This window comes from Amphiura filiformis, chromosome 5 (assembly GCF_039555335.1).
Source record: "Amphiura filiformis chromosome 5, Afil_fr2py, whole genome shotgun sequence".
NCBI lineage: Eukaryota > Metazoa > Echinodermata > Ophiuroidea > Amphilepidida > Amphiuridae > Amphiura > Amphiura filiformis.
Genome location: NC_092632.1, coordinates 62,461,896 through 62,476,413, shown reverse-complemented (window position 1 = coordinate 62,476,413; position 14,518 = coordinate 62,461,896). Strand labels below are relative to the sequence as shown.

Here is a 14,518-nt window from a genome sequence, read left to right as displayed (position 1 = left end):
CACCACCATCATATTCAAGGATATCTATTTGCCCTATTGCATTTAAAGTAGTCCCGCTGAACAGATTTAAAATCATTTTCTCAGCATGTACTTTCACCGACACCATCCCAGTTTTAATATGGCATCAAAACAATGTATCTGAGTCACATATTTCTTGAAAAATGTAACAAATAAGCTCAATTTTTAAGAGGCCTATTTTATGGGGTTACACAATTTGACTCGGAAGCTTGTGGTGGTGCTCTGGTCTGGCCCTCACGCCGCCTGCTAATTATTAGTAAGTTGGGCCGGGCACTTTGTGTAAAACACATCAGCACTAACTGGATGCATCTTGGCACGGGGGAGGGGGGGGGGATGGTGCATAGAAATTCTTCTTCTGACCAGGTTTGGTTCAATATTGCTTCATGTAATTTTACACGAAAATTAGGGTTAGGATTAGGATTAGCTATAACACAATTACATTGATTGACCTAAGGTTTAGACAATTATTACATTTGATTAAGTTTTTGTTCCATTTTTGAAGGGGGGTGATTTACACAATATCTACGTCTTCATACCAGTCTACATTTTACACCATCAAGCTGCGTGGATCATTTTTATAGACTTAAACCAAGAACTGGTCAATATTCCCTTGTCATAGTGGACTGTTATATTCATGAGGTCAAAGTTTCATTTACTCTATTATGTAATCTTATTTGGACAGGGAGCATTGTGGGATGTGTTCAGTCATGCATAGCTAAGCGCCCTCTATAGGGAGGGTGCATGTTTTATCTGGAATGGCCCAATGTACCACATTGACTAGTAGACTTGCACGACTTACTAGAATATATATTCATAGTTGCAACCAATGTTCGAAGCCATTCCACCCTTGGTTGTAAAACTACAGACCCTCGACACTTGTCATACTATGTCAGTAATGTCATTCTGGTCCACATTTTGTGACACTTTATAAGACTTCAGATTCAATAATCAACAACAGATAATGTCATAAGATTGATGTTGAATTCAGCATTGCGTCCACTTTGCCGACTTTGATGACATAAGTAGGCTACAATTTCACAGTTCACATAATTTTGAATCAACAAACAACCTTCAAAATAAACTTCGAATATATTCTTATTAACAACCTTCAATAGCCTTCGAATGTACATGTATTCTATAGTCAATATAACCTTCAATTATAGCTTTCATATATGTGACCCCTCAGCACAACTGAGCCCGGATGTCGCCAGTGCCACTCTATTGAGATATGCTCCATCGAACTTAACAATAAACAATAGGAAACAAAGGATTTATTGACTGTTTTATTGATTTTTCACCACTTAAATGTCAAGTACTATACACATGATATACATCATTTTAAAGCTAATTTCAAGCAGAATATTTTGGTTGAATATCTCAAAAATGATGATTGGCGACTTCAGGGCTCAGTTGTGCCGAGGGGTCACATATAGTCTTGAAATTTCATTGACATATTGGGGCTCCTAAGAAGACTATCTGAAGGATACACAGCATTCAAAGGCTATCCCCTTATAATGAACTGAAGACTACAGTGTGTAAACAGCATTCAAATAGCATTCGAATACTATGTATTGGAAGACTGTGGTAAGGGCTTTGTCATCATGATAATCCTGTTGGCGCTACTGTACCAGAGCCAACCTCTTCAGGAATGTACAACACACCTGTCATAAGAAAATAATGAAAACAAAACATTCATGTTTTGGAACAGATGGGGCGAGCATAGCATTGCATAATCACAAAAGAACTTTGCTGCTAGAGAGACTCGAACTCACAGCCATTGCTATTCATGAAATTAATGCTCTAACCACTGAGTTATATACTATAGCAACCAATGTGGCTATGGTATTTTGCTGTAAGCCTTTGATGAGAGCATACTTCCGCGATGTTGACAAGGCGCTTTGGAAGCGTAGTATGTGTGCTTTACGCGTCATTCTCATTGCTAATTCCACCGCCATATTCATTGTATGTGTTGCGAGTTGTGCCATGTCAACATCACGGAAGTATGCTCTCATCAAAGGTTTACAGCAATTTACTATAGCAATTTTTATTTTACCAATACATCTAGTGTTCATTGTGCAATGCCGTTCATCATTAAAGAACATTAATACTTTTAAGCTACAGAAATAAATTATACACACATGCGAAAGAAGTTGGTGTTACACTAACCCCAAACGTTTGTTTATTATTCATAAACAGATTACGTCTAGTCTGTTCAAAGACCTTACCTGCAATGCAAGCTGTCATAAAGCACGCTACCGTGCCAGCAATCAATGCCCTGATTGCGACGGAGGCTAAGTCTCCTTTTCTTTCTGGCGCCATCGGTGTGAGTCCTCCCAACTGTATACCAATGGAACCCATATTGGCAAAACCACATAAAGCATACGTTGCTATCACTTCAGAACGTAACTGGAATTGGAAAGGTTGAATAAAAGTAGATATTATGAAAGATGGAGCCAAAACCCGGTGAGGGGGGCACTTGTATTCAGAGAGTTGTATATCACCCATGTACCAAAAAACTGGGAAAACTGTCCTTTTTCAGGCACGATATCCACATATCTCTAAAAGGGTAGCAAAAACAGCAAAAATTGGAAAAACAGGGTACCTTAATCACAAAGTTGATACTCGCAAAGGGTACTTTAACATGCCAAAAAAAAATCAGTTGATAAAAAACCTACTTCTTTTGGGTACATAAGTTTGTCAAATGCTTGCTTAGGGTAGTAAAATGATCATAAAATCTTGCTTTGGGTCAATTTCACACAAACGAAAAATACTTGAGTTGAGTATTTTTTGAAAGTCCTTGTACGCAGATGATATACAACAAGTGCCCCACCCAGTGTATGCAGGTGGTATATGGCTTCACCTATGGCTTCACCTATATCTTCCATAACAGGAACGAGTATTTCAAATGGAAGTTACCCAATTGTCTATTCTATTTGAAACCCATGCTCCCCGGGCCATGCTCCCTCTGTGGAAGATTGATTAAATCTTTCCACACAGGGGAGTGTGTGGATTTTAAATGGAATAGCCCAATACCTCCTGATTGGATCAGATCATGTTGCTATTGAAAACAAATAAATCATCACCCTTACAGCACCTTACCGATAATGTAGGTCCAGCGCCAGTTTCTCTGTTATCGATATACTCCGCTAGCTTCTCGTATGCTACAAATTCATTGATGAAAGTTTTTGTTCCGATTAATTCTGCTACAATTTGACAATCTTCCCAGTCAGTACCCATCATGTATGCCACAGGAATAAACACATAGGAACATATTAACTGAAAGAAAAATACCAAAACAGAAGTGATCAAAATATACATGTAGGATAACCTAAGGCATAGCCGGACTTTTTCAAAATTGGGGGGGGGGGGGGAGGCAATTTCAAGAGAGGCAAACCTTGATGGAAAATGGTCAAAAATGGGCTAACAAGAGTAAGATTTAATCTTTCCCCAGAGAAGTCCTTTTCAGAGGGCTGAGCTTACGAACTCTAGCGAGTGCCATCTTTAGAGCCATAAACTTTCCCTAGAGAAGTCCTTTTCAGAGGGCTGAGCTTTCGGAACTCTAGCGAGTGCCATCTTCAGAGAAAGTAAAAAAGTAATTTCAAATCGTAATGGGCTAACAAGTCTAAAAGAAAGCCTAAATATCTTAAATATTAGGATGTGGCCAGTATCCCACAGATCTGGGGAAGACTTCTCACAGGGCGCTGCATTTTTCATGCTGATATCAAATATGGTCATAAAATGTACACTTCTGAAATTTGTGAAATTTTTTAAAGAAAATTTGAAACTTGTCGTCTGCAGTCAACACACACATGGGGAGAGGGCTAAGTGTGCAAACTATTTTGTCAAGGCTTGTAGGTCAGCTAACAAACTACCTCTCCTAGCTTCTCTTGTTGGATTTTTGTTTTTAATTCAAAGGTTCCTTGAAGGGCTTAATGGAAAACAAATTTCACTTACCTCAAAACTCAGCTGTGGATATCCAACTAGTGCTCCAAAGTAACCCAAGATACCATTGAAGAGGGCTAGCAGAGCCAAGAAAGCAATAAGATTAGCAGCGATGTTAAGTACTAAAGGTACAGCAGTCGATGCACCAAATGAAGCAGCCTCTATGACATTCCTCTCCTGTCTGTGGAGAAATCAAATATATATCTTACCAAATACTAGTAATGTTCCTATGTTTTCATCTAATTTCCCTTGAAATGGAGAACAAATGCAATGGTCGATCCCTCTTTAATCCTTGGTGCCATCTGTGTTCTGTCGTGGTGATAGGGTGGGAGGGAGGGCATTGTCTCATTATCTTGTGGTGTGTTTTATCCTGCTTGGCTAAGTGCAATATATTGTGTATCTTGGGGCCTCATGCATCTTTTAACATAGTGCTGTTTTTAAAAATGTTTGTACTTTTAATGTGTTAATAATCTTTGTAATTTTTATGTGAATTTATAGTGCAATACTTTGTTTATTTTCTTGACCAGCTTGCAAGGGTGGGGTCCACTCATCTTTTAGATGTCAGTGCTTAATTTGCCACTTTTGTTGGGCCCTGGCAGCCCTTGCTTGCTGGTCTAATTTTGCTGTATATTTTTGTTGAAATGCCTAATGAATAATAAATCAATCAATCAATGTATCATTCACTCCTAGTCCTAAGGTTAAGCCAGGTCTCTAAATAAACTAGGTTTGCTTAGTCCAGCTATGACCTTGAAATGACCTATGATGACCTTGAAATAACCTTGGACAAAATTGTCTTTCTTTTTTCAAGAATGCATGCACTCAGTTTTATGTATGGGGTAGTGAAGCTTGTGCCCCTGTGGTCTCCTAGACCACATCAAATCTAGTTACCTTTGTATAGGGACAGTTTTCAGTAATTTAGTATTTGTCAGTATGTGCAAATCACAAAAATTCATTATTGTAATAACTAAATGCCTCAACATACCCTTTTGGTAATTTCATTTGATCAGCTGTTTTTGTTTGCGATTCCTCCGTCTCGGGATAAAACAACTTCGCCATAGCCAGAGCAGCAGGAGCAGACATGACAGACGCAGAGAGCAAATGAGATGCGCTGATTCCAAATGAGACGTATGCACCGAGTACAGCTCCAGCGATTGTTGCAAAGCCACCGGTCATCACAGCGTGCAGCTCCGATTTGGTCATTACACCTATGTATGGACGGATTAAAAGTGGTGCCTCAGTCTGGAATCAAAATAGTAGAAAGCAAATGATGATTTAAGGTGGGTGATCTGAATAACAGTCTCATCCCCCTCCCACTTTTAAGATTGTTGGCATCTAAATAAAGCTCTTATTTTCTGCGAACCCCAGTGAAATTTTACGCCTGAGAAATGTTTTCTTTGATGTTATGAGCAAAACAGTGGAAACCTCATTCCCCATGATGGCATACTGCCAGTACTATTCTGGAGTATAGTAATTTAAACTCAACACTTGGAATAATAAGCCAGCAATCAAATTGCTAAAACTAAGCTCAAACAAGAGAAGAGGGCAGGGCCGGATTTACCATAGGGCCAAAATTGCCTTGTGCAGTGTGCATCTTCCATTTTAGCCGAAAAACACCATGTTTTGGACCAAAATAGGGTACAAAAATTCAAAAATTTTCATGCTTTGCGTGCACTGGCCTGTTTATAGCGAATTTCTGCTTCAATTTGAGCTAAAATTGATTTTTTAGCGAGCTTTGTGCACAAATGTCCCAGTTAATTCTAAACTTGGCCACTTGAGTGCACATGCCTTCCTCATGGTGCGTTTTGGGGCCTCCAAATTTTGGCCTGGTCCAGGGCCCCAAAAAGGTAAATCCGGCCCTGGAAGAGGGACAGAGATGGATGGAGGGAAGAGACATAGAGGAACAAGAGGGGAAAGTCAGTAGCATAACAAAAAATATTATCACATCATGTGAATCACACTTACCTGACCAACAAAGATATTACCCGCTGCATTGAGAGACTCTGAAGCCGATGTCTGCATGGTTTTCTGCATAAGCCAGGCTATCTTCATGATGACTACTTGCATTGTACCCAAATAATACAGGACTGTTATAACAGCACTGAAGTAAATCACAACTGGTAGAACCTGAAAATAATGTTATCAATAAAGTTTCATTCAATAAAGTTTTGCCTTCCCTGATAAAACACAGAAACTGCTTGGCCTGTGTTGTGAGGCAAGTCACCTTACGTACAACATCTTTTTTGGTCCTATAGTGCTATTGGTGCCCGAAGAGGTACTGATGGCACTTTTATAACCAGAGCATTTGTACAGTACATTCATTTTTTATTTGTATGAAAAACAATAACACTATGCAAATGTTAATTATTATGCTTGATAGTTGATACAATGTACTACATCTCCAGGGAGTGATGTTTTAATATCACTCCCTGATGAGTCATCGGTACCTAACCGGGCACTGATAGTTCTATAGGACCAAGTTGGATGTGGTGCCTTACCACAAGATAACAAGAACTGTTGCACGGACTTACACATGCTGAAGACAATCAAGGTTCAGTTAGTTCATATAGCTATTGCTATAGCCTTCATTTATTAGTCTGGTCTTGTTTTGAGTTCACAGAACTTATAGGAGCATTATTTTCAGAATTTAGCATATGTCACAGCCATTTAATTCACCTGTCGAGTCCCAGGAGCAAAAAGCCAAAAAATGATGGGTGGACGGATGGCTAGCTGACACCCTGAATCCACTACCTGAATACCCCGCACAGTGTAATTTACCCATTACCAACTTCAAAGTAATGCGCCATATTGCCTTAGCTCCAAAGCTGCAGCACCCATATTTATCCAACAGTCAAATATGTTGAAAAATCACTCATTAACTTTCATGTTCATTTATTTTTCAGGTTCAAATTATTGTTAAATTATTCAAATGCTTATATTTACCCCATAACGTATTTGAGATTAAACATTGACTTTGTTGTATATTTTACACCCTGCTACGATTGGTACACTCAGTCAGCAGTACTAGTGTTTGTAGCGTGTTTATGCATGCAGCGTGTGCATAGCTGACCCCCGTTCCCACACACACACACACACAGCGGCCATGCGAAAGATGGATTTTTAATGTCACAAAAAACAAGAGAACCGCCAAATTTGCAACGAACCCGCCTCACAAGCGTCAGCGCATTCAACGCTACGATAATACACGATGTTCATTTGAGATAGACAGTGACATTCATACACACAAAAATTAAATATTTGCAATTAAAAACTTGTGTTTTTGAACGATTCTGAATTTATCAATGAAAATGCAGTGATGACGTCATTAGGTTAACGATTTTCCAAATGCTGATTGGTTGATCGCGTCACTGTCAGTGATCTGTGCATGCACGGTACAGAATGATTTTTCGTATGGGTAAAATACACTGTGCCCCGTTAACATCACTTCAACACAAAGCTTCAAAAAACAAGTAAGAAAACACCAAAGCAACAAAACAACCTTTTCCACACTCACATTCCTTCTGCAGAACCATTATGAAGTATATCACCATAAAACTTTCAGATACTTCATTTTACTTGTACTAAAATATTAAAAAAATTAGAATCTGCATCAAAAATAGATACTGCTTTCCCAAGTCAAAAAACAGATTCTGATGCATGATTGTTTGAATGACTGTTTGTTAAAACAAATTGAATATTTACCAAAAGACCTATAGCTTTGACCGTTTCTTTCCCTTCAAGTTCCAATGAATTTTTCTTTTGCTTATTATCAAGAGCAAACTTAGCATCTACAATCACATCACCCACAAATAATGTCAGATAGCATTGACAAAGAAGAAAACAGTTTGCTTTCACCTTGAACCTTAATGATACTGGAGGCAGTGGAGGGAAGGATGCATGCACACACACACACTAACACACCCCAACTTGTTGCTATCTTCAGTAGATAGCACAATTGCTATCTTCAGTAGATAGCACAATTGCTATCTTCAGTAGATAGCACAATTGCTATCTTCAGTAGATAGCACAATTGCTATCTTCAGTAGATAGCACAATCTACAAAAGTTCGACCTCTTCTTGAACAGGGCAGGGGAGGATACATGATAGACACAAGAATATAAATATATGCTAATTCAGTAAATAATATTGTTGATTGTACCTCAGGCATTACCAGAATTACATTAGGGGCAGATTGCAACTCAGAAAAAAATATTGAAGGGTGACATTGGTAAGGAAACAATTTATGTCAAGTTAGCCACCTTTTTGTTTGGGGGCTTTTTGAAGAATGACCAAGCTGGTTACATATTGTACCATGAATATAGGAGTATAAAGTGTCAGTGTGTGCCCGTTGATATCCACAGTGTTTGTGCATCCATGTTTTATGAGCTAATAAATTTATACATGTACAAAAGTCCACTGTTGCAAATAAAAATAAACACACTCACTCACCTTAAATGCAAAGAAATGATCCGTATATTTATCACCAAACAGAAATATAGAGCCTTTGTCTGTGTAAGCCAGGAATGTCTGAACCAATTCACCCAGGAAATCAAAAATCATGAAGCCAAGTTTAGTTCTAAGGATGAAAAGGCCAAAAGCAAACTGCAGTACCATGCCCCACACAACTGGACGCCAATTTACCTGCATGGCAATAAAATGCAAACTATGATAAATGGGTAATTTTTTTTTTAGGCAAATCCAATGTTTTGATCATTCATTCTCCTGATCAGATGCTCAGGTGGGACTCAACTTTGGAAGTGACAGAGATGTGTGGAAACAATTCAAAACTAGGGGTCTCCCTAGGGGTCTTTCGGTGAGAGATGTCACATCAAAAAGTTATCAAAATTTGAAATTATTTGAAGAAAAATAATGAAATTTTGTAAATTTTAAAGGGAAACAAAGTCATTTGGGAAGAGATTATCACAAATTTTTTTGGAAAAAAGGGTATCATTGGGTAAGGGGAAGTTAAAAAATGGGGTCAATGTATAGCTTCACATCCCGTTACCCATTTTTAGTGAATATCCCCCGACACCCGGTCAGATGTCCACTCAAAATGTGGCCACTCAAAATGGTCTAGTAATGTAGCAACACACAAGTTGCCATTCTTATTATCATTTTTTAGTTTACTTGCCCCATTCTTTTTTTTTTAAGAAATTTTTTACTTACATGTTTTGGATGTTTGGAGAAGATATAAGTGAAGAGTACAAGGCAGATAAGACCACCACATGAAATGAGTTGCTCAGGGCGACCCGCGGTCAAGAAATACAATGCTACAGCAAATCCTCCAAGTAGGATAAGATAAAATGGCCTGCAAGAATAAGAACATAAAAGAGAACATTATTTTACAGACTACTTAGACTGCCATAGGTGTATACCCACTAGTAAGCATTGTGTTGTACCCTTGGTTTGACTTTTATAGCAAATCTGATGGATGAAGATTTAAAAATGAGCATGTTTTTACCAATCACATGGCATGGACTAATCCTTGGAGATGGACAATATTATTGCTTTGTATTAACAAAATTAGTGTGTGGTGATGACTTTTCAAAACTGTAAAAATAAATTCCATCATCATCAGCTTCATTGTCGTCATCACATCATCGTCATAATTGGCAACATTATCAGCATCATCATCATCATCCCAATAATATAATTGTTGACATCATCGATAAGCCTTTTTGAATGGCAGACACAATATGAGAGTGCTGTTCAGTTTGGGTGAAGCTTTTGAATTCCCCAGGAAATACAAAAGATTTTACCCAAATTGATCAGCACCCTCCTACCACCATTCTTCAAGAAGGCTCATTGTGATCGTCATCATCATCATCACAGAGAGTACTGAGGTGGTCACAAACTTTCTGCTGAGCCAACTCTGATGAACCCTCCATTCATTTTAAAAACAATTCCTTTAACACCCATTTAATTGAAAATTGGTTTCCATCCTTAGCCCCCACTTTCAGGCCCATAACCAGGATTTATTTACATGATTTAGGGGGGGGGCTGATTTTGAAAAAGTGGACATTTTTTTCAAAATTTGGACCTTTTTGGACTGGGGGAGGCAGATTTTGAAAAAGTGGGCTTTTTTCCCAAAATTTGGACCTTTTTTGACCAAAAAGGCATAAAAAACCCAACTTTTTTCGCTTGCTTCACTCATAAATGGGACTTTTCGGGTCAAAAAGTGTTCTTTTGGGTATTTTAGAATTGGGGGGCAGCCGCCCAGCCCCCTGGTTACAGGCCTGCCCACTTTGCAAAGTTACATTGGTGTCATATTAAAATCATCCTGAAAAATAGGGGTTACATTTGGCCTGAATTGTCAAAAAGCTGAAGTGGCTTGTTTTTTGGGGCAAGAAGTGGGGATGGGCATGGGCATGCACCCCCACCCCCACCCCACCCAGGATTGATGCCCAGACAATGTTGGCATCTAATATACTCCTACCAAAATGACCACCCCAGGCCTTGCTGTCTAGATTTTAGAGGCAAGTGGTTTTTAGAGCATGATACTTGGCAAGTGGTCGAATCAATCTTTAGTGGTCAAATCACTCTCAAGGTCTGAAAGATCATTTGTACCAATATGGAACACTTACGCACTGTTGACACCCTCCGTTTGTTTTCAGGGATTAAGGCTAATTTATTATGATGAATCAAACACATTGAAATTGGTGAAAGTCTAATATAATTAGATTAAAATTTGGATGATTCGCAGCGAGCAAAATTAACTGTCTATGGCGAGTGGAAAATCACTCACTAGAAATTGAGTTTGGGCATGTTGTTGCGAGCGAGAGTGAGCCTTACACGGCAAGGCCTGCCAATCAACTTACCGTTTGATATAATTCCATTTACTTTCAATCCTATATGTGAGGGGTAGACAGCATCCATCGTACACCTGTTCACCAAAGTTGTCTTTTAGCACGACATAGAGGGAACATCCTACCATGATACCAGTGATTATTATCAGTACCATGGCTTCCTGAAAGAGGCATCACAGAAACAAATCCTAAATGGGCTATTCTGGTTGAAATCCATACACCCCCTATGGAAGACATGACCTTAATCTACTCACACCGGTGTAGATTTCAAATGGAGTCACCCATTTAGGTAGCCCCATTTTAAATTCACACTCCGTATGTGGGAGATTAAGGTCATATCTTCCATAGGGGTGTATGGCCTCAACTGGAATAGCCCATTTAAGAAGTTAAGAAATTAAAGCAATAAAATATACACCAAGCAATTACAATGCATTTTACAGAAAAAATTATAATGTTGGTTTCTATAAAGGGTGTATAAATGGTATAAACATTTTAATAACGTTGAAAAATAAAACATTTTTGAAAACTGCGCACTGCAAAGCATTGACATTCTAACATAATCATGTTATTTAAGGTCCTGTGTCACAACTGGGGTACCTTTGTGTTACATAGTAAAAAAATGAAAATATGTTTCAAACATTTTACCTACACGTCTCATTTGAAGTGGTTCATCCTCCTGAGCATTTTGACACCTTTTTATGGAAATCGGTTAAAAAATGAGAGAGTGCGGGCAAAAACAATCACAAAGTAGGTGGGATTTAACCCCACCTCTTTTTTCCACATTTACAATCATTTTGAGCAAGTATTAGTCTTTTAAATGACCTTCTGTATTTATTTACTTGGTTTAGATGTCTGGGAGTTCATTTAGACATTTTTTTACTAGATTCAAATTTTTAATGGGGGTTTTAGATCAAATTTACGATACGAATCCTCCTCCTCCTAATCCTCAATCACCCTTGGCACATTTCATGCCAAACGTCACTAGAAAATAATTAAAAATTATTTTAAAACAGGATAAAAACATGAGTAATATAGAATAAATTAGCCTCAATTTAAGACCAAATTGAATCTTCTAAGTGAAGGAATACTCAAGCTATACTGTTTTGAAGTCCAAGCTGCACATCAAAATGTAACAAAACCACCTTTTTGGGTACCCCAGTATATGACTAGGGTTGTAAAGGGTGGAAAGTTTCCGGAATTTTGGAAAGTTTGCGGAAAGTTTCGGGAATTTTGAAGGGCCTGGGAATATTGGGAATTTTGGGAATTTTCAATTATTGGCTTTTATTATGTTTTTTACTTGTATTTTAATATCTAATCATTCAGGAAGCAAATGGAAAGCAAATTTAATCTTTTCACAACATTATATGATGTTTTCAATCAGATAAGTGCTACCAATGAAGAATAGGTCTTGTTTATATGTCCTTTTACTACAGATTTTCAGTATTAAAAAAATTTAAAAGATTTTTTTACGTGGGATTTTCTAAGTCTGGGTTCTAAGTCCAGCATCTTGCATATTTTTATCCTTAAATGTTGCATATTTTGGGAATTCCCAATTACCATTATAAATAGCCAATTGCTATTTCTTAACCAAAAATGTACGCAGTTGGGATTTTTCAATAGCTTTGAGTAACTGAGACAAACATTCCTCTTTATTTTGCCTTTAGAATATGGTAGTCATTTTGATTGACGATGTAACTTGCCATGTCATATAATTGACTTCCTCAATTGAACTTTAAATTGCTATGAAAATGGACAATATTCTTATCATTTTCAGAAACCATTTGTTAAATAATTTATCAGCAAAAGAGTTCAGTGGAATGATAGACATGTACAATCCTATCAGGTATTTACAAAAAATCAAAACATGTTTTAACATACCGTATGAAAATTTCAAAGAAAAAATTTGGTAAAATCATAGGAATAAACCTGTTGAATTCTGCACCTTGAATTTGTAGCAATAGAGCTGACATCATAGAGGTATTTAATTGCATCCAAAAGTTGAAGAAGCATTAGGAATGGAGTAAAACAGTCAATTTAAGAAAGAAATTAACTTACATCAAAAATGGTAAAATATGAAAGACTTGATTTAAATTCATTTGGTGATTTAAAAAAAACATTTGATTTAAATCGCACCAACCCTGTTGAATATGAATGCTGTAAAACTACCAAACGAAAAAAAAAATGCGTATGTAGGCCTTTATCATGGTACATGTGTATTTTGGTACTGAACAGACGATATTAACTCCAGTGCATTATCTCATGCAAGATCTTTGTAGTTCACATCTTATGAGCTACGCACTGAATGAGAGTTTAAATTTAGTATTCATGATCAATTAGCTGGTAGCTGGTAACAAAAATGTTGATAGTGCTAAAGTATTCTATTACTAAAATAATAGTTCAAGTCTTTATGTAATATTAGATTTAAGATAATGAGTATCCCTTCAGAGTTGTGGTTATTGTTCAAAAACTCATTGTACTAGTGTAAGATGTTTTACAGAACAAAAACATAACGCAGTAAGATCCGGTCATGCTTGTTGTTTTCTTTGATAAAAATGGTTATTGATCATTCTTGAAGTTCTTTATTATGATTGTATACTCTTATAAATTACTCCAATACCCTAATCTACACAGTGACTCCCCTGTTTACACTTTGATTTTTAGATTTGAATGAAAATTCCCGAAAATTCCCAATATTCCCGAAAATTCTCGTTAATTCCCAAAATTGCCGGTGGAAATTTTCCACTCCGAAAATTCCCGGGAATTTTACAACCCTATATATGACACAGGATCTTAAGTGTTTTAACACAAACTAAAGAAACTAATTTGCAAACATGATTGCCAAAAAATAAAAAAATACATTTTACAGGACGGAGTGGCCATCTCTCTTTCGTTAGCGATTAGGCCAGACCCCACCGTGAAAATGTTGCTGTGGGGGATCGCACACCTCCTCCACAGCGAGTCTTACCTTCCCAGCATTTAAGAATGCTGGTACCCATTATACACCTGGGTGGAGAAGAGTAATCAAGATAAAGTGCCTTACTCAAGGGCGCAACATGATGGTGTCGCCGGGGTCCGAACCCGTAATCTTCCGATTATGAGTTGGAGCCTGTTCTGTTTGGCCACTGTGCTCTGCTCCCAGTTTAATATATAAACATTTTTAAAACGTTTTATTGACCTTTAAATAACCTGACATTTATTATGTTACATTATGGTCAACTCAATGTGGGGGAAAAGTGGAGGGGAAAGGGGTTCCAATCAGGGGGAGCTCCCCCCTACTGGTTACACCACTGTTGACAATATTTCTCACAGCGTCATTTCTCACCTCAAAATCATAGAAGCATGCATATGATAAGTATGTTATATAACCAACAAGAAAAAGCAAATGAATTCCATTCCATACGTATTTGTTGTTGTCGTTATAAAATTCCTTCGCTCCATTCAAGACTTGGTCTGTTTTCTGCAAAGAACAAGGTTAAATACTACTAATTAGAGCTGAGCAGAACTGGAATTTTTTTTCTTTTATTTTAGGCCAACTAAGAAAAGTGTTGTTTAAAATCCCTAAAATTTTCAAACTTTCTTACCAAAAATGTGCAAATTTCATAGTAACATGCAGAAATGACATGTTTTCTATCATTATATTACAGTTTTAATGAAAAGTTCCCAGGAAAGTTCCCCCAAATTCATCCATTGGACATTTTACCATCCTACAGGTGTGTTCCACTAAGGCCCTAATAAAAAAAACCTTTAAAAGGGTT

At 37.5% G+C, this 14,518-nt stretch overlaps 1 protein-coding gene across 1 annotated transcript; it reads right to left on the bottom strand.

Annotated features, from left to right (window-relative positions):
* Nucleotides 1-1,487: 1,487 nt before the first annotated feature.
* LOC140153507 (solute carrier family 28 member 3-like) lies at nucleotides 1,488-14,214 on the bottom strand. Its single transcript, XM_072176275.1, has 10 exons — nucleotides 14,086-14,214; nucleotides 10,776-10,924; nucleotides 9,124-9,265; nucleotides 8,407-8,598; nucleotides 5,923-6,084; nucleotides 4,943-5,199; nucleotides 3,973-4,141; nucleotides 3,118-3,294; nucleotides 2,244-2,424; nucleotides 1,488-1,679 (listed from the first exon to the last, which is right to left on the bottom strand). The coding sequence occupies exons 2-10, from the start codon at nucleotides 10,916-10,918 to the stop codon at nucleotides 1,618-1,620; spliced, it is 1,485 nt and encodes a 494-aa protein (XP_072032376.1). The 5' UTR covers nucleotides 10,919-10,924; nucleotides 14,086-14,214; the 3' UTR covers nucleotides 1,488-1,617.
* Between the last annotated feature and the right edge of the window lie 304 nt (nucleotides 14,215-14,518).

Coding starts and splice junctions, on each gene's coding strand:
- LOC140153507 (XM_072176275.1), bottom strand. CDS start 10,918: ATGGTACTGATAATAATCACTGGTATCATGGTAGGATGTTCCCTCTAT. Junction 5,200..5,922: donor GTAATATCTTTGTTGGTCAG/GTAAGTGTGATT, acceptor TTTTGATTCCAG/ACTGAGGCACCACTTTTAAT. Junction 4,142..4,942: donor CAAATGAAATTACCAAAAGG/GTATGTTGAGGC, acceptor ATTTCTCCACAG/ACAGGAGAGGAATGTCATAG.